Genomic DNA, 19779 nt, shown 5'->3' on the forward strand with positions numbered 1-19779 from the left:
CATCAACGCACTAAACACATTGAGATGGATATACATTTTGTTCGTGTAAAGGTTGCTTGTGGTCAAGTTCGAGTTTTACATGTCCCGTCTTGTTATCAGATTGCAGACATATTTACCAAAGGACTTCCTTTGGTGTTATTTAAGGATTTTTGAGACAGTCTCAGTGTTCTTCGACCTCCCGCTTCGACTGTGGGGGTGTGTTAGAAGATATGATAATATATTCTGATTTTATATAGTTGTTATATCTATTAGATTTATCTTTGATCATATCTTTAGCTATTAGGTTTATCTTCAGTTTTATAGTTTTTATATCTATTAGATTTATCTTTAGCCATATCTTTAGCTTATATATCTTTAGCTTGTAATCTTGTATATAAGCGAATGGTGCTTAATGAATTATTCAAGGAAACAATTTCTTTCATTCAACTTTTGATTTTGCCATTCTTAATTTCAACTTTTGATTTTGAAAATCTACTGGGTTTGTGTTGTGTTTCTATTTGGGTTCTCCCGCTCCCAAACTCCCCAAGCTAGAGATGCTAATCACCAACAAAGACGATGCTCCCAAACCTCACCGCCTCAGCCCCTCCTCGCTACTACACAAGTTCGTTCACCTCATTCCTCTCCGACTCATCACACCAAGTCACTACCAAAACAGACCCAATGCACCAGGATATGAAACACCACTCTACTTGATCAAAAACCCACCCTATCCACATGCCATTTGAGAAACTCAAAATTAGACAAGAATTAAACAAAAAGCACCCACTTTCAGAAAATCGTAGAAACAAAAAAAAAAAGTGCTTTTTTTTCCCTTGAAATCTAAAAAAAAATTAATTTTTTTTCTGAAACCTCTTTGCCCTCTCTTAACCCCTACATCAAGAAGGTTTTCATGGTGATGACCCCGACATCGTCGATCTTGTACATGATCAGCACTTGCCTGTGCCAATGGGGTTGATTTACAAAGGTCTAATATAGGACACCCGCCTAATGGGGCTCGTCACTGTTATAATGAAAGCCACTATAGCGAATGGATCTAAATGCAGACCTCATATCTAAGCATTACTCGTAGATCTAAGCACCACCACAATCTAGAGAGAGAGGGGGAGTGAGCACCGTGAAGGGAACAGGAAACGTGAAATGGTAAGGGAAGGGAAAGTGAGCATTGGGGTAAAGAGTAAAATCATAAAAAATAAACATATTTTTATTGTTTCTCAGATGGATAAAAACTCTTTTAAAAATATGTAAAAAAACCAACTCAATCCATTTTTTGCTGAATACATTTTTGTTTCAAAAATATATTTTTAAGCTAAAAATCAAAAACTCACAATAACTCCAATAACACCTTAATTAGGCAAATTAACCTAATGGGGTTTCTTTTAGAAACTATTTCTTAAAACGGGTCTCTTTTGAAACTAATTCTGGAGAGGGTCTATTTTTACAAGTATTCTGCCATGCACGCTGGTGACACACGTGAGTCGCCATGCATGCTGGCGAAACAGCGACTGACGTGGAGCAGGTTTTGCCATTGGCATTGGTGAAACACGTGAGGTAGGGGTTTCGCCACTAGCAGTGGCGAAATAGGATTGACGTGGCGCGAGCATGTAGGTCGTAGTAGCAGAACGTAGCTGAGGGTCGCAGAAGGCAGCAGAAAAAGCTTTTCAGAGGGTGTCGCCATTGGCAGTGGCAAAATACCTTTTCAGAAGATGTCGCCATTCGTAGTGGCGAAATAAGCTTCACGTGATGCATGGATGTCTCGTTCCCTTTATATAAAACGCTCTCTGGAATGAATGAACACATTCATCTGCTTCCCTGGTGCTATTCCACTTGTGGTGGTGGCGAAAAGCTTGTGCTGTTCTACTGGTGAAACACTCTTTGGGGTGTGGTCTTCCCTGTCCAGTGCTTCGTTGTGTCAAATTTTGGTACCTTGCTAATATTTTTTGTGTTTTTTTTATTGTGTTGTTGATATTTAAATTATTTGTTTTTGGTATTATAAAGTTGTATGCTATATTTATTTTACATATATATGTTAATATTATAAAAGTATATGCTAAGTTATTATTCAAATATATATTCTATTATTTATTTAAATTTGTCTTTGCATGTATTTTAATTTATTTGTATAATATATTTAATTTAATTTTTGTTATTTGTATAATATATTTTGTTATTCAAATATATATATATATATTGTTATTTATTTAAATTTGTCTTTGCATGTATTTTAATTTATTTGTAGAATATATTTAATTTAATTTTTCTTATTTATATAATATATTTTGTTATTCAAATATATAAATTCAAATATATATATATATATATATATATATATATATATATATATATATATATATATATTCTGTTTTTTGTATAATATATTCTTTGCATATTAATTTTTGTTACATATTCTGTTACATAATTTATTTTTTATATATATTTAATTAAATTTTTATAAATGTACTTAATTTTTTTATTATGTACAAATAATTTATAAATTTCTTTGTCAACTTATTGTATTATATTTTATTTTACAGTATTAATGGCATCTTCTTCATCATGTTCATCAAATATAAAAATTAAATCTAGTCCAATTGATGGTGACGTTTTATGGATGCAAGATAAGCATGTTTCAGAACATATTTAGAATGGGGAAGAAGATAGAAAATTACACATTAGACGAGTTGTCCCCACGTATCAAGGTCAATAAGAAATACCAGACGAAATTATTCCTCTACTGCGGCAATCTGGTTTTTATTAGATTATGAAGATGGGATATTTAAAAATAAATGCGGCATTAATTAGTGCCTTAATAGAAAGATGGAGGTCGAAAACACATACTTTTCACATGAGATGCGGAGAGTGCACTATTACTCTTCAAGATGTCTTTGTTTTATTAGGTCTCCGTGTGGATGAGTCACCATTAATTGGTCCAACAAACCTTAATTGGGTTGATTTATGTGAAGAATTGTTAGGAGTCAGACCACAAGAAAGTGAACTTCAAGGTAATATGATTAAATTAAGTTGGTTGGCTCACCATTTTCCAGAATTAAATAACCATGATGGTAACTTACAACAAGTAGATTTGGTTTACCCGTGCATGGATCCTAGGATTCATTGGAGGTATCTTATTTGTTGACAAAGGTAGTAGCAAAGTTTCCCTAAGGTACCTGCAATTTTTACGGGACTTTAGAGAGTGCAGCATGTATGCATGGGGACCTACCATACTTGCTTATTTATATATAGAGAGATGTGCAGCGCCACCGATTATAAAATTAAATCAATTAGAGGTAATACAAATGTGGGCATGATAACAGTGTACAAGTTTGGCTCCAAAGAGGACTTCTCCCCTAATAAAAAATAAACCACTTGGGCACAGGTTAGTCGTTTAAAAAATTAGATTTCATTTCAAAATAATTAATAATGTAACGTATATTAATTTATAATTTTTTTAGGTGACTACGACATGGAAATCAACATATCGGCAATGATGATTTGATAGTTTTTCGTCGTAAATTAGATATTATGAAACGACACGAGGTAAGAACATGTTAATGTATTGGTTAAATAATAAATAATATGTCATATTTCACTGAAAATAAACAATTGTGTTGTTATATGCAGTTTGTGTGGGAGCCTTACACAGCAAATGTTACGTCAATGTTGCCTCCAATTTGTTAGTTGGAAGTGTAGCGTGGTGGGCGATGGTGCCACTAAATTTGTTTCCAAGTTATTGATTGGCACCAACCTGATAGAGTGTTGAGACAATTTGGAATGCAACAACCAATTCCAGGGTGTCCTTCGCAACCCTTGAATATTCATAGCATAACATTGAAAGAAAAACATGATGAAAATTAGGGGCAACTGTTAGGCCCAATGATCAATCAATAGAACAATCGAGTTGATTTTAGGGTCGACGGTTATCCTCGACAAGAAGGCCTACTGAGCTATAACTACGACTATATGGTCTGGTATAGGCGAAAAATGAAGATGTTTGTTGACCCTAAAAATGCAAACACAACTACATTGGTATTTTTTGTTTTTTGAATATTTAAGTTCAAATTATTTATGAAATTTTAGTCCATTAATTTGAACACCTAATAATTGCATGCTGAAGTTGCAGAGACATTACACTACATGGTGTCGTCACAAGGGAGAAATACATGGACAGTGGATGATCTAGTGTCGTATGTGGAGAAAATAATCATTTTATCCGAAGAGCAAGAGAGAATCACTGAACTTGTGTCACATGGTCCAGCAACAGAACATCAATTTGCAGCACAAGAGTTTCATATTCTCCTGTCAAGTGTTGAAACTCAAGGCATAGCCAGACGAAGGGAGGCTGTTGAAGCGGAACCATATTTGTACCTACAGATGGTAGAGCGTTGCCATGGAATGTATTACACACCACCAACATTTTCTCAGTATCCGACACAGATGTATCAATATCCATTTGAAGGTCATCAAAGTGATACTTCTACAAGCGAACATTCATTAGGTGGTGTTGCAGAAACATATCCCAATTTTTCATGGCCTACTATGACCCATTCACAGCAACATGATGCTCCAATTCCAACACCTAATGCCCTATTAGGTACTCAATGAAATGTACCCGGAGCAATACTTGATATGGATGACTTATTAAGTGTTGATATTTACGTCACCAATTTTCTGTTGAGGCTAAGCAAGTTAAAGCGAGGAGACATCGGGACAGAAGAAATCCTAATAGACAAGCACGAAGATGGGAAGGACCATGCGACACATCCTCACGTCATCATGAACATCATAACGATTGATTTTCATGTATCTATTTAAATATGTTGTTGTATGTTTCTCATTTCAATTTGAGACTTCTATTATCGTTTATTTTATGAAGGTTTACTAATGGATGCAGTTTATGTCGTGCTCAAAAATATAATAATAAATAATTTTAAAAACAAACTGATCATGGATAGCTACGATTTCATTGAAGAACACAAACTAAATACATAAATCAATTAATTTAACAACTTCCACGTTCAGATTGCATTGGACATCGACGCCTGTTGTGTCCTTCTGTTTCACATCTACTACATTTTTGTCGGTGCTCAGATAGTTCGAGCCAATCCATCTCATTCCTTATCCTTGTTGATTTTGGCCAACCTTTCGCGCGAATTGTAGTTGGATCAGGGATAAGTGTCCATGAGTCATCATAAGGAGGAATTGTCGTTTCATTCCCAAGAGGCCACCATTGTGCAGAGTAAGCTTTTAAGATGTGCTCATTTGTGTAAACAACATCTATGTATTGGAAATAGTTCATGTTCACGTAACCACAAGCAGCAATAATGTGTGAACATGGATAGTGAAGTGCAGAATACTTTCCACATTGACAATAATGGTCATTCAAGTTAATTGCCCACTTTTGTCCACCACGTTGCGTTATAGGATTGAAGGTCTCCTCTACTTCAAACCTTGTCGAGTGAATATCATAGACGCGGACGATGTGCAAACAAGTTTGTTCTTGATTTTTTTGAAGTTCTTTAACAACCTTAGAACAAAATGTAGTAGCAAAGAATTTGACTTTGATGTTTTGATGATGCCATATGATCGTGATGATTTGATGCCTTATGAAAATGTGCTTCTCAAGTTTAATTCAAGACAAAAATTCAAGAATACAAGATACAACATCAAGAAGATCTATAGTGTTTTAGGAAGGGAATTCCAAATTGAAATTGCAAAAGGTTTGGCCAAGAAATTTAAGCAAAAATGTCTTTTTCAAGAGATTTACTCTCTGGTAATCGATTACTAGAGGATGTAATCGATTACCAATGGCCAAAATGACTTATAACAGCTATTAGAAATTTGAATTCAAATTTTACACTGTGTAATCGATTACACAAGTCTTGTAATCGATTACCAGAGGAGATTTTCAAAAAATTATTTCCAAGGGTCACAACTTTTCAAATGGTTTTTACATGGCCATCAAAGGTCTATTTATATGTGACTTGGAACACGAATTTGTTGAGAGTTTTTAAGAACAAAAAAAGTCTTATCCTCTCAAAAAGCAAAATCATTTTATCCTCTTAAGAATTCCTTGGCCAATACATTTGCAATTCAATAAAGAATTAATTGAGTGCTCAATTGTACAATCTATCTCTTTCAAGAGAGATTTCTTCTTCTCTTCTTTCTATTTCTCAAAAGGGATTAAGAGACCAAGAGTCTCTTGTGGTAAAGAAATCTGAACACAAAGGAAGGGCTGTCCTTGTATGGTTCAGAACTTGTAAAGGGATTTTACAAGATAGTGGAACTCTCAAGCGGGTTGCTTGGGAACTGGACGTAGGCACAAGGGTGTGGCCGAACCAGTATAAATCCGAGTTTGCATTTTCTCTTCCCTTAAACTCCTTTATTGCTTATTGCTTATTATTTCTATTTAGCAAGATTAATTTGCATTATTATCTAGGAGTTCTTGTTTAAAAGGAATCTTGGGTTGTTGGGTTAAATTAAAAGTATAATTTTTTAATTGGGGAATAGTCTGTGATATCTTAATTCAACCCCCCTTCTTAAGATATCTGAGGCCACTTGTCCAACAAGTGGTATCAGAGCTTCATTCTTGTATAAAGTTTAGAAGCTTCAAGAATAATGGCCTCAGCAAAACTTCTTATTCCCAGAAGGAAATTTAATAAATAGGCCTCCAATTTTTAATGGAGAGGGTTACCACTACTGGAAAACCCAAATGCAAATTTTCATTGAGGCAATAGACTTAAACATTTGGGAAGCCATAGAAGTTGGACCTTATGTACCCACCATGGTGGCTGGAAATACAACAATAGAGAAACCTAGAGAAGAGTGGTCTGAAGAAGAAAGAAGATTAGTGCAGTACAATTTAAAGGCTAAAAATATCATTACTTCTGCCCTAGGAATGGATGAATATTTGAGGGTGTCAAATTGTAAGATTGCTAAGGATATGTGGGACACTCTACAAGTTACACATGAGGGAACAACTGATGTCAAAAGATCTAGGATAAATACTCTAACTCATGAGTATGAATTATTTAGGATGAAGACAAATGAAAGTATACAAGATATGCAAAAAAGATTTACACATAGTTAATCATCTTGCATCTTTAGGAAGAACTTTTCAAAGCGAGGATATCATAAATAAAGTATTAAGATGTTTAAGCAGAGAATGACAACCAAAGGTAACAGCCATCACAGAATCTAGAGATTTGTCTATTATGTCTCTTGCTACTCTATTTGGAAAATTACATGAACATGAGATGGAGTTGCAAAGACTAAATCAACATGAAGAAAATGATAAAAAGAAGAAGGGAATTGCTCTTAAAGCCTCATCTTCAATCCAAGAGGAAAGTGACATAGAAGATTCAATTGACTTAGATGAAGATGAAGATCTTAGCCTCTTTGTCAAAAGATTCAACAAATTTATTAGAATGAGAGGAAATCAAAGAAGACAAAACTTCAAACCTAAAAAAAGAACTGAAGAGTCATTTCAAATCCCAAAATGCTTTGAGTGCAATCAACCCGGACATCTGAGGGCTGATTGTCCAATCTTTAAAAGAAAGATAGAGAAGTATGAAAAGATAACTATTGGAGATAAGAAGGCAAAGAAGGCCTATATCACATGGGATGACAATGACTTAGAATCGTCTGATGATTCTGAAAAAGAAATGGTTAATCAATGTCTAATGGGCAAAAATTATGAAAGCGACGAAGAGGTAACATCTTCTAACAAATCTATTTCTTTTGATGAGTTACAAGATGCATTTCTTGAATTACATAGTGAATCAATTAAACTAGCAAAACTTGTCTCTTCATCTAAGAAAACAATTTTAGAATTAGAGAAAGAAATTTCAAAATTAAACAAAGAAATAAATATTCTTAAAACTGAAGTTTCAATCTCTAAATCTAGTGATAAAGATTATGTTTCTACTATGATTAATGAAAAAGTAAATTCATGTAAATGTTGTAGCAAATATGTAGAAGAAATTAAAAATTTGAAAAACTCACTTGCAAAATTTTCAATTGGCAAGAATAATCTAGATGTCATATTAGGAAATCAAAGATGTATTTTTGATAAAGTAGGAATTGGATATAAACCAGAAAAACAACAAAAGTTTTACAAAAATTTCTTTTCTTTCTCACAAAAATACAATTCTCCTTTCATTACATGTTTCTATTGTGGAAGAAAAGGGCATGGCACATCTACATGTTATTTTAGGAAAAATTGCAACAATATCAAAATGATATGGGTCCCAAAAGGATCTTTAGTCAACACTAACACACAAGGACCCAATAAAGTTTGGGTACCTAAGTCACAAACTTAATCATGTAGGTATCTTTGAAGAAGAAATGGTACATAGATAGCGGCTGTTCAAAGCATATGACGGGAGATTCATCAAAATTCACACATATCTCTCCCAAGAAAAGTGGGCATGTTACTTATGGTGATAACAACAAAGGTAGAATTCTTGGAGTTGGAAAAAATAGGTGCGAATTCTTCAAACTCCATTGAAAATGTTCTACTTGTTGAAGGCCTTAAGCACAACTTGCTTAGTGTTAGTCAATTATGTGATAAGGGCTATCTAGTATCATTTGATTCTCAAAAATGTCTTATTGAACATAAACATGATACTAATATAAAGCATATAGGGTATAGATTTAACAATGTTTATATGATAGACTTAAGTCAAAAACTAGATAATAAATCTGGAGGTTGCTTGAGGACTAGACGTAGGCACAAGGGTGTGTCCGAACCAGTATAAATCTGAGTTTGCATTTTCTCTTCCCTTAAACTCCTTTATTGCTTATTGCTTATTATTTCTATTTAGTAAGATTAATTTGCATTATTATCTAGGAGTTCTTGTTTAAAAGGAATCTTGGGTTGTTGGGTTAAATTAAAAGTAGAATTTTTTAATTGGGGAATAGTCTGTGATATCTTAATTCAATCCCCCTTCTTAAGATATCTGAGGCCACTTGTCCAACACAAAATATTTGTCCTTCATTTAATTGTCTTTGGGCTTGCTGACCACGATCAACAAAGTACTTTCGACACCTACTATATGTTGATTTCACCAACGCTGTTATCAGTATGTTGCGAAAATCCTTCAATACCTTATTTACACATTCTGAGAGGTTGGTTGTCATGTAATCATATCTACGTCCTTCTTTATCATAAGCCATGGTCCATTTTTCCTTTGAAATGTGATCAATCCATGTTGCTATGACTGGACTCAATTGATGAAATTTTTCTAAATTTTGATCAAATGTATGCTTACAAGGAGTGTAGCCTACATAAAATTAGTTAGCAACAACAATTTTAAGTATATATGAAACTTAAATTAACTTCATATTGTAAATTAAATCTTACCCAATTTCTTCAACATTTATTTTTGCTTGCTATGTGTCGGACGTAGTAAACATGATAACCGTGGGGAGGTTGCCAACCAAGTGCTTCGTTAGCAACAACAAACTTTATACTCGCGTGACGATCAGATATGAGACAAATATCATTTTTATCTGTCACGTGTTCATGCAAGTGTGCCAAAAACCATGACCACGCTGTTAACATTTCACCTTCGACTACGGCGTATACTAGAGGAAGAACACCACCATTTCAATCTTGTGATGTGGCCATTAACAGGATCCCACGGTATTTCCCATATAAATGTGTGCCGTCAACTTGTATGATTGACTTACAATAATTAAAAGCCTCTTTACATTGATCGAAAGTCCAAAATACTCTGCGAAACTGACGGTGTTGGCGACTCACCCTATTCACAACAATAAAATTGTCATGCAGTATTTGAAAATAGGATCTAAAAGAATGATTTTGCATGTGTTTTAGCCACGACAAAAGTTTCGCATATGATTGTAATGTTTATATTAAAATTAATTTAAATGTAATTAATTAATATATTTGTTATAAAATAATATTTTGTCCCTATATTATAACTTTACATACGGAAATTCTGTTAATTAATATTTATAAATTAAGGTTAAATATTATTTTTACATAATTATATAATAAATATTTCAATATTAATTTATTAAATATATTTTTATTCCAAAAATATTAGATACAAAATAATATCATAAATTAAATTAATTGTTACAGTGTTAAATTTTTTTACATAAATCTAAATATTAGTTATTAGTTTTTTTAGTTGAGAAATTTGGGACTCTAAATCCTCTCCATTTCTTAGAGGAATTTTCGGATAATCCGTATCATAGAGGTGGCTTAAAAGAATTTAGTGGTTGTGAAAGAATTTGTTTGTTTAATAACCGTTGTTGGCTGTTCTTCCAGTTACCCCTCACTAACCCACGGATGAAATTGGTGGCGTCGTTGGTGCTGTGCGTGTTTCTTTGATGTTTCAGAATTGTTTGAGCCAAGAATTAATCTTGACTTTAAATTAATTATAAATTAAAATAATTTTGAATAATTTATGTGTTGGAATCTAAAATTTTATAATTTTACACATAACTTTATTTACAAAATGAATTTTATTTAAAATTAATTTTATCAACCATTTTAAATATTGCTCATATTTGGGTTTATATTTCTGTCTCTGTCTATATCACTATGTTCACGTTTAAGAAATTATAGATAACATAAACGAATATCAAATTTTATAATCTGGAATTGTTTGCATTCATTCGTTCAATGGAAAAAGGAAAACCAAAGATGGTTTGAGAAAGAGAACAAAGCACCGAACAGGGAGCACCACTTAATTGCTTCATCCTTACAACTACAAGTCTCCAACTTCCATAAAGTTGTAAATCATTGAGCGGAGGAGATGGGAAATTGGTTTGGCTGTTCGGCCTCCGGCGGCGGCGAGGGGCGGCGACTTGGTGGAGGCAAAGATACTTTTGCGCTGCAACCTTCGTCGGGGTTAGTGTGAGTGTGTGTCAACGGCACCAGCGTCATTGGGCAATTTTCCCTGTTTGGGGTTCTTTTAGAAAGAAATTCCCAAAGTAGGGCTATTCTGGAGATATTTTCCAAAGGGTGCTTTTTTTGCACGTACCCTGCATGGGAAGCGCCAGCAGAACTGGCGACTTCATGCATGTGCGACAAGTGTCAAGTGCTGGAGGAAAGCGCAAACCTCATTGGCGATTTCACGTTTGAATTGCAACACGCCATTCCCGTTAGCGCTTTGACTGGTGTTGTCCCGTCAAGCAGCAGCGTCAGGTAGCCGCAGCAGCAGTGTAGGGCTAGGCCATAGGTGCAGGGAAACGCCATTCCCATTGGCACTTCCTGCCTCCTGAAGGCGCTGGTGCCATTGGCGCCTCGTGCTTCTTCGTTTATAAAATCCGTTTGGCCTTCAAATTTTAGCTTGCGTTTTCGAGTTTGCTGAGTGATATTGTGTGAAGAGAGAGTGCTTGGTTGGTGTTGTTCTTGCTTGGTTGGTGCTGTTTGCTTGTGTTCTTCCATTTTCGTAAAAAAATTGTAAGTTATATATTGAATCTTTTGTATATTTTTATTTATATAGATGTTTATATTCTGATAATATAATGGTTTTAGGTAGTGTAAGATAATAATTTTGTATAGTTTAGGTAGTGTAAGATAATAATAATTTTGTATAATTTAGGTAGGTAGTGTAAGATAATAATAATAATTTTGTATAGTTTAGGTAGTATAAGATAATAATTTTGTATAGTTTAGGTAGGTAGTGTAAGATAATAATAATAATTTTGTATAGTTTAGGTAGTGTAAGATAATAATTTTGTATAGTTTAGTTTGAATTCTTAATGTTATAGGATATAATAGATTTAGTTTAAATTTTTTATATGATAAATTAGGAACAATTTTTTATATGATAAATTAGGAATAATATTATATGATAGATTAAGTTTAGTTGAAATTTTTTATATAGGTTTAGGTATCATAATTTAATAATTTTAGATTAGGAATAATTTTAGGTACCATAACGTATTAAGTTTAGATTAGCTTTAGTTTAAATTTTGTATATGGTAGATTACATTTAGTTTAAATATTTGATGATAGATTAGAAATAATTTTATGTATTGTAAATTATTAATTAAAAAATAGGTTTGAATTAAATTTTTTATATTATGTTAATTTTAATTTTAATTATTATTAGTTTCATATGTTATGTTTAAATTAGAATAATTTTAGGTATTTTAAATTATTGATGTTGTATGTTAAATTATTTTTCTCGTAATTATTTGAAGTCATTAATTTTGTATATATTTGTTATGATAGATTAAGAATAATTTTATGTAGTGTAAATTAGTATTTTTAAATTAGGTTAGAATTAAATTTTTTATATTACGTTACTTTTAGTTATTATTATTAGTTTCATATTTTATGTTTAAATTAGAATAGTTTTACGTATTTTAAATTGTTGATTTTGTATGTTAAATTATTTTAAGCGTAATTATTTGTAGTCATTAATTTATATATTTAAATTTATATTTGTTTGTAATTTAATTTATTTATAGAATATATATGAATTAGGTTATTTGTATAATATATTTTGTTATTGAAATTTAAAAAATATAATTTCTTATTTATTTTAATTAATTTTTTGTAAATATACTTAATTTGTGTATGTATAATTAATGTATAAATTTTATTGTCAATTAATTGTATTATATTTTATTTTGTAGGCTCAATGGCTTCTTCGTCTCATGCTCATCAAGTATACAAACTAGGTCTGGTCCAATTGATAGTGACGTGTTGTGGATGCAACCTAAGCATGTTTCAGAACATGTTTGGAATGGGGAACCAGACAAAAAACTACACATCAGACGAGCAGTCCCGACGTATCAAGGTGAAGAACAAATACCGGAGGAAATTGTTTCTTTGCTTCGGCAATGTGGGTTTTATTGGATCATGAGGATGGGATACCTAAAGATAAATGCGGCCTTAATTAGTGCGTTCATTGAAAGATGGAGGCCCGAAACCCACACGTTTCACCTGAGATGCGGAGAGGCTACCATTACTCTCCAAGATGTGTCAGTTTTACTAGGTCTACGTACTGACGGGGCACCATTAATTGGTTCAACTAATCTTGTTTGGGCCGACTTGTGTGAAGAATTATTAGGAGTCAGACCAGAAGAAAGGGAAATTGAAGGCAGTGTCGTCAAATTAAGTTGGTTGGCTCACCATTTTTCTCACATAAATATTGATGAGGGTAACGTTGAGCAATTACAAAGGTTTACCCGTGCGTGGATCCTTCGATTCATAGGAGGTGTCCTCTTTGTTAACAAAAGTAGTAGCAGAGTTTCCTTAAGGTACCTACAATTTCTACGTGACTTTGAACAGTGCAGCACGTATGCGTGGGGACCTGCCGTGCTTGCGTATTTATATAGAGAGATGTGCAGCGCCACCGATTACAAAGTTAAATCAATCGGAGGTATGTGCATCTTAATCCAAATGTGGGCATGGGAACGATGCACGACCTTAGCTCCAAAGAGGACGCCTCCCGTCATAGAAAATAAACCACTCGGACACAGGTTTGTCGTTTAAAAAATTAGGTTTGAATGAAAAAATATTTAATGATGGAACGTGTTGACAATGATGATTTCATTTTTATTGTAGGTGGTTGCGACGTGGAAATCAGCATATTGGCAATGATGATCTTAGACTTTTCCGTCGCAAATTGGATTTGATGAAACGACATGAGGTAAGAACATCGTAATGTAATGGTTAAATGGAATTTTAATATGTTATGTTTGACTGAAAATTGACAAGTGTATTGTTATATGCAGTTTGTCTGGGAGCCATACACAGCAACTGTGATGGCAGCGTTGCCTCCAATTTGTGTGGTTGGAAGTGTACCCTGGTTTGCGGTGGTGCCACTGATTTGTTTCCATGTTGTTGAGTGGCACCAACCCGATAGAGTTTTACGAAAATTTGGATTGCAACAACCCATTCCCAGGTGTCCTTCGCAACCGCAGAATATCCATGGCATAACGCTCAAAGGCAAAGAAGATGAGAATTGGTTCCACCTGTTGGCCCCAATCATTGGTCAGTGGAACAATCGAGCAGAGTTTAGGGTCGACGTTTATCCTCGACAGGAGAGCCTATTGGGTTATAACTCGAACTACATGGTGTGGTATAGGCGTAAAACAAAGATGTTTGTCGACCCAAACAATGCAAACACAGCTGCATTGGTATTTATCTGTTTTTCAATGTTTAACTTCTAATTAATTTCTTAAGCGTGAGCATTAATTTGTTGACGTTACTAATTGCAGGGTGAAGTTGTGGAGACTTTACAATATATGGTGTCACCACAAGGGAGGAACACGTGGACGGTTGATGATCTCGTGCCTTACGTGGATAAGTTAGCAATTATATCTGAAGAGCAAGAGAGAATCACTGAACCAGTGTCACATGGTCCAGCATCAGAGCGTGAATTCCCAGCCCAAGAGTTTCCCATTCTTCAGTCAAGTGTTGAAACTCGGGGCATAGGCAGACGAAGGGAGCCTGTTGAAGCGGAACAATATTCCCAACAAATGATGGAGCGTGGTCATGGAATGTATTACATGCCAACAACATTTTCCGAATATCCTTCACAGATGTATCAGTATCCTTTTGCAGGTCATCATATTGATACTTCTGAGACCTCACATTCGTTCGGTGGTGTTGCGGAAACATAGCCTCATTTTTCATGGCCCACTATGACTCCTTCACAGCAGCACGATGCCCCCATGGCAACACCTAACGCCCCATTTGCTCCGCAATGGAATGTACCCGGAGCAATACCTGATATGGGCGACTTATTAGGTGTTGATTTGCGTTAGGAGTTTTCTGCAGAGACTGAGCAAGCAGAAGCGGGGACACAACGTGGCGGTAGAAGAAATCCTGATCGTCAAGCGCAAAGATGGGATCGACCATGTGGCACATCTTCATGACATCACGGACACCATAATGACTGATTTTGATGTATCTGTGTAATTTTGTTGTTGTTTGTTAGACATTTGATTTTAACAATTAATCTATCGCATCTCATTTATTATGCCTTACTAATGCCTTACTAATGTATAGAGTTTATGTGGCGCATCAAACTATAATAATTAACCAAGTTTACAACTAAAACTAAAGTAGACAAATGAAAAATAAATTGGATTAGGGTTAGGGTTAGGGTTATGGTAAGGGTTAGAGGTTAGGTATTTATGGGTTTAGGGTTTGGAGTAGGGGTTAGGTTTAGAGGTTAGTGGTTTAAGGGTTTAAGAGTGGAGAGAGATGACTTAAGAGTGGAAGCAAACTCTTTCTTTCTCCGATTTCGAATGTTCTTTCTTTTTAACTTTTTTTTCATGGTTATGCTTGAGTAGTTTTTTTTTTGTAATTGAGACCTAATCTTTGATGCAACTATTATTATCATGTTTTTTATGACATTAATTTGGGTAGAATCGTAATTGAAGTTCATTTTTATAGTAGTGATGAATCAATTTTCATTCAAAGCATAAATGGTAAATTTTTCAAACAATGGAGAATGGTAAATTTTATTATTTGGTGATATTATACACTTGCGATACCAAACAATGGAAAACAGAAATGACCTTTTGGAGTACAAAGATATTTTTGTCCATTTTAGTTAGCTAAGAAAAAATTACCCATGCTTTAAATTCTTGAGGGACACCAAGTACGCTACAAATGTCTTTTTCCTAACATTTTTCAGGACAACAATATCTTGAAATAGAAAGTGAAAAGGCGATTCAAGCAATCCTTCTAAAATTTAGGGGAAAAAACAAAGGCTTAACCTTGAACTACCTAAAAGAACATAGGTAGGAAATGTTCATTCTCAGCATTCCTTTTTGAGAAAATACTCTTATTCCTCCCAGCAAGGTAAAAGCCTATTTGCCTTAATCCTTAGTAGCACGAGCCACCATCACCCAATTGAGCAACTCATCCAAATCAACCTTCAACTCTCACTCACAACTTGCTTCCACTACCTCATAGTCAATTCAATTACACTTATCACGAAGACCATAATTTTTCCCACCCCTAAATCCCAGGCTAAAGGAACACTTCTTAGAGGCGACATCACAAGTGGAGTGCACAACATCCCCTCGTCAGTCAAAGTAAGTTGTTATTGCCTTTTAAATACTAAAGACTCAACTTCACAAGAAGACCAAAAGGATGAAGGAAAAAATGGAATGACTATAAGACCTACCTAACCATCAAAAGTCCCACCTCGTGCCATGCTAAAAATACAAATGAAACTAGAATCAAGTCATTACCTGGAAGAAAGATGCAAATTCAAAGGCCAAAAAGAGAATCAAACTGGCAATAAAAGAAAAAAATGTGAAATGGTAGAGATAACAACAGGGAAAATAAGAGAAATCGGAGGCTATAACCATTGGTATATTATAAAAAAAAGGAAGAAAGGCAAATGGTGTAATAAAAAAGTCAATGATTATTTAGGGTTAGGGTGGAGGGGTAGGTTTAAGGGTGAGGGGTAGGTTAGGGGATTATATGGATTAGGGTTTGTGAGTTTGGGTTTAGGGTTAGAGCTTATGGGTGTGGATTAGTGGGGGGACAGGGGTTATGATTTAGGGGTAGGGTTAGGGTTGAAGGGTAGGTTTTATGGATTATATGGATTAGGGTTATAGCTTAGGGATTTAAGGGATAGGGTTTGGATTAGGGTTAGGTTTCATGTATTATATGGATTAGGGTTGTTTCCTAGTGCTTGGGGTTAGGGTTTAGGTGTTTGGATTAGGGGTTAGGGATTAGGGTTAAAGCTCAGGGATTTAGGGATAGGGTTGGATTAGGGGATATGGTTTGGATTAGGATTAGGATTTATGAATTAGGGTTGTTTCCTAGTGCTTGGGGTTAGTGTTTAGGTGTTTGGGTTAGGGTTAGAGATTAAGGAGTTAAGGGATATGGTTGGATTAGGGTATAGGGTTTAGATTAGGGTTAGGTTTTATGGATTATATGGATTAGGGTTGTTTCCTAGTGCTTTGGGTTAGGGTTTAGGTGGTTGGGTTAGGGTTAGAGATTAGGGGTTTTACTCTTTGGGGTTGGGATAGGGTTATAGCTTAGGTGTTTGGGGTTTAGTGTGTTGGGCTTAGGGTTTAGGCGGGTTGGGGTTGGAGCTTAGTGTGTTGGGCTTAGGGTTATGTTTGAGGATTAGGGTTTAGTGTTAGGGTGTATGGATGTGTTTTTAAGTAACGAATTCATTGAAACCCACAAATAGCTAATGCACACAAACCAAAATAAGTAATGTTTTTAACTAACAAATGTATTCAACCCCACAAATTCAATACATTAAAGAGAACTTAAACAAATACAAGTCACTCGGCTAACATACATAAATCAATGATTTGAACAACTCCCACGCTCAGATTGCATTGGACAGCGACGCCTGTTATGCCCTTCGGCTCCACATCTACTGCATTTTATTCGGTGCTCAGACGGTTCGACCCAATCCATCTCATTCCTTATCTTTGTTGATTTTGGCCGACCTTTCGCACGAATTGTGGTTGGGTCAGGGATAAGTGTCCATGCATCATTAGAAGGAGGAATAGCCGCTTCATTCCCAAGAGGCCACCATTGTGCGGAGTAAGCTTTTAAGATGTGCTCATTTGTATAAACAACATCTATATATTGGTAGTAGTTCAGGCTCACGTAACCACAAGCTGCAATAATATGTGAACATGGATAGTGAAGCGCAAAATACCTTCCGCATTGACAATAATGACCGTTCAAGTTAACTGCCCACTTTTGTCCGCCATGTTGCGTAATAGGATTGAAGGTCTCCTCTACTTCAAACCTTGTGGAGTGGATGTCATACACGCGAACGATGTGCGAACAAGCTTGTTCTTGATTTTTTCTAAGTTCTTTAACAAGCTTTGAACAATATACTTGGCCTTCATTTAACTGTCTCTGGGCTTGGCGGCCACGCTCAACAAAGTACTTTCGACACCTACTGTACGTTGCTTTGACCAAGGCTATTATGGGAATGTTGCAACAATCCTTCAAAACCTTATTGATACATTCTGAGAGGTTGGTTGTCATGTGGCCTTATCGACGTCCTTCTCTATCATAAGCCATCGTCCAATTTTCCTTTGAAATGCGATCAATCCATGTTGCTATGGCTGGACTTAGTTTACGAAATTTTTCTAAATTTTGATCAAAAATGTGCTTGCAAGGAGTGTAGGCTGCATAAAATTAGTTATCAATAACAATTTTAAGTATATATGGAAGTTAAATAAACGTGACCATTAAATATGAAATCTTACCCAACTTCTTCAACATTTCTTTTTGTTTGGCGTTATTGAATTTTCGATTGAAGTTGCTTGCTATGTGTCGCACACAATAGACATGATAACCGTGGGGAGGTTTCCAACCAAGTGCTTCATTAGCGACAGCGGACTTTATACTCGCGTGCCGATCAGAAATGAGACAAATACCATTTTTATCAGTGACGTGTTCACGCAAGTGTGCCAAAAACCATGACCATGCTGTCAACGTCTCACCTTCAACCACCGCGAATGCTAGAGGAAGAACGCCACCATTTCCATCTTGTGATGTGGCGGCCATTAAGAGGGTCCCACGGTATTTGCCGTACAAATGTGTGCCGTCAACTTGTATGATTGGCTTACAGTACTTGAAAGCTTCTTTACATTGCCCAAAAGTCCAAAAAACTCTATGAAACTGACGGTGTTCGCGACTAACCGTATTCCCAATGATAAAATCGTCATGTAGTACTTGAAAATATGATCCAGGAGAATGATTTTGCATGTGTGTTAGCCACGACGAAAGTTTCGCATATGACTCATCCCAATCGCCATATTCAATTGCAATGGTTTTCTATTTTGCCAACCAAGCTTTTTTGTACGACACCTTGTACGCAAATTCACTGTTAATCCTCTCTTGAATCAAAGAAATTTTTATTGATGGATCTTCTCTGATCATGCCTGTCAATAACATAACAAAATTTAAATGATAATTAACAAAAAAATGAACATAATATGAACATAAAATACGTACCTACTACACAAGTGGCAATTAAATCTGAATCAAGTTTCTCGTGATCTTGTGTCATGGTCATATTCAGACATGTGTGTGGTCCACCCCATTGTGTGACTTTCCACGTATCTATTTTTTTAGATATAATTGCCCTCATATAGAAAGGGCAAGGACACTCTGCATTTTTATTCACACAACAAACCACATACTTGTTCGTTTTGCTTTCAACAACTTTGAAGCTTTGATGCACCTTCATAAAATATTGTTTCACTGCATTTTTGACCACATCTTTACTATCAAATTCCATGCCAACATATAATTCTTGGCCAACATTAAAGGTCGATGGCATCTCCAAACTGCAAATGTCCTCCTCATCAAGATAACTCCAGTTGATATTGTTATAATGTGAGGCATCATTCCAAAATGAATTTTCAATTAGTTGTGCACCTAACAGTTCAAAATAAAAAAAATCAAATAATACTTATTTAGCATTAAATACAATTGTCATCAAATAATAAATGTATTGTCTAATTTTTTCATACAACAAATTATACCTTCTGCCGGGTGAACAATTCTTACTGGTTGAGGAATGTTTGTGACTCCATCGTCTGTATCAGATATACCGTCAACACTGTCATCTTCGTCTAAAGACTCTTCAACGTATGAGTTAGACACAAGATAATCATCATCATCATCATCATCATCGTCTTCGTCAATATGTAAATTGCTCATATTTGTTGCCGGTTGTGTGTCATCATTAGATAAATAATTTCCACATGATGTAAGCGAATTGGCAGAATGAAACATTGAACCACCAGCCACATCCTTTTCTATGTACAATTCCAGAACTG

At 35.0% G+C, this 19779-nt stretch overlaps 1 protein-coding gene across 1 annotated transcript; it reads left to right on the forward strand.

Annotated features, from left to right (window-relative positions):
* Positions 1-11051: 11051 nt before the first annotated feature.
* LOC114386157 (serine/threonine-protein phosphatase 7 long form homolog) lies at positions 11052-19527 on the forward strand. Its single transcript, XM_028346149.1, has 4 exons — positions 11052-11176; positions 12619-13467; positions 13553-13613; positions 19474-19527. Exons 1-4 carry the CDS (start codon positions 11052-11054, stop codon positions 19525-19527), a joined length of 1089 nt encoding a protein of 362 aa, XP_028201950.1.
* Positions 19528-19779: the final 252 nt, after the last annotated feature.

Source organism: Glycine soja, chromosome 15 (assembly GCF_004193775.1).
Source record: "Glycine soja cultivar W05 chromosome 15, ASM419377v2, whole genome shotgun sequence".
Taxonomy (NCBI): Eukaryota; Viridiplantae; Streptophyta; class Magnoliopsida; order Fabales; family Fabaceae; genus Glycine; species Glycine soja.

Coding starts and splice junctions, on each gene's coding strand:
- LOC114386157 (XM_028346149.1), top strand. CDS start 11,052: ATGTGCGACAAGTGTCAAGTGCTGGAGGAAAGCGCAAACCTCATTGGC. Junction 11,177..12,618: donor CCGTCAAGCAGCAGCGTCAG/GTAGCCGCAGCA, acceptor TTTATTTTGTAG/GCTCAATGGCTTCTTCGTCT. Junction 13,468..13,552: donor AATAAACCACTCGGACACAG/GTTTGTCGTTTA, acceptor TTTTTATTGTAG/GTGGTTGCGACGTGGAAATC.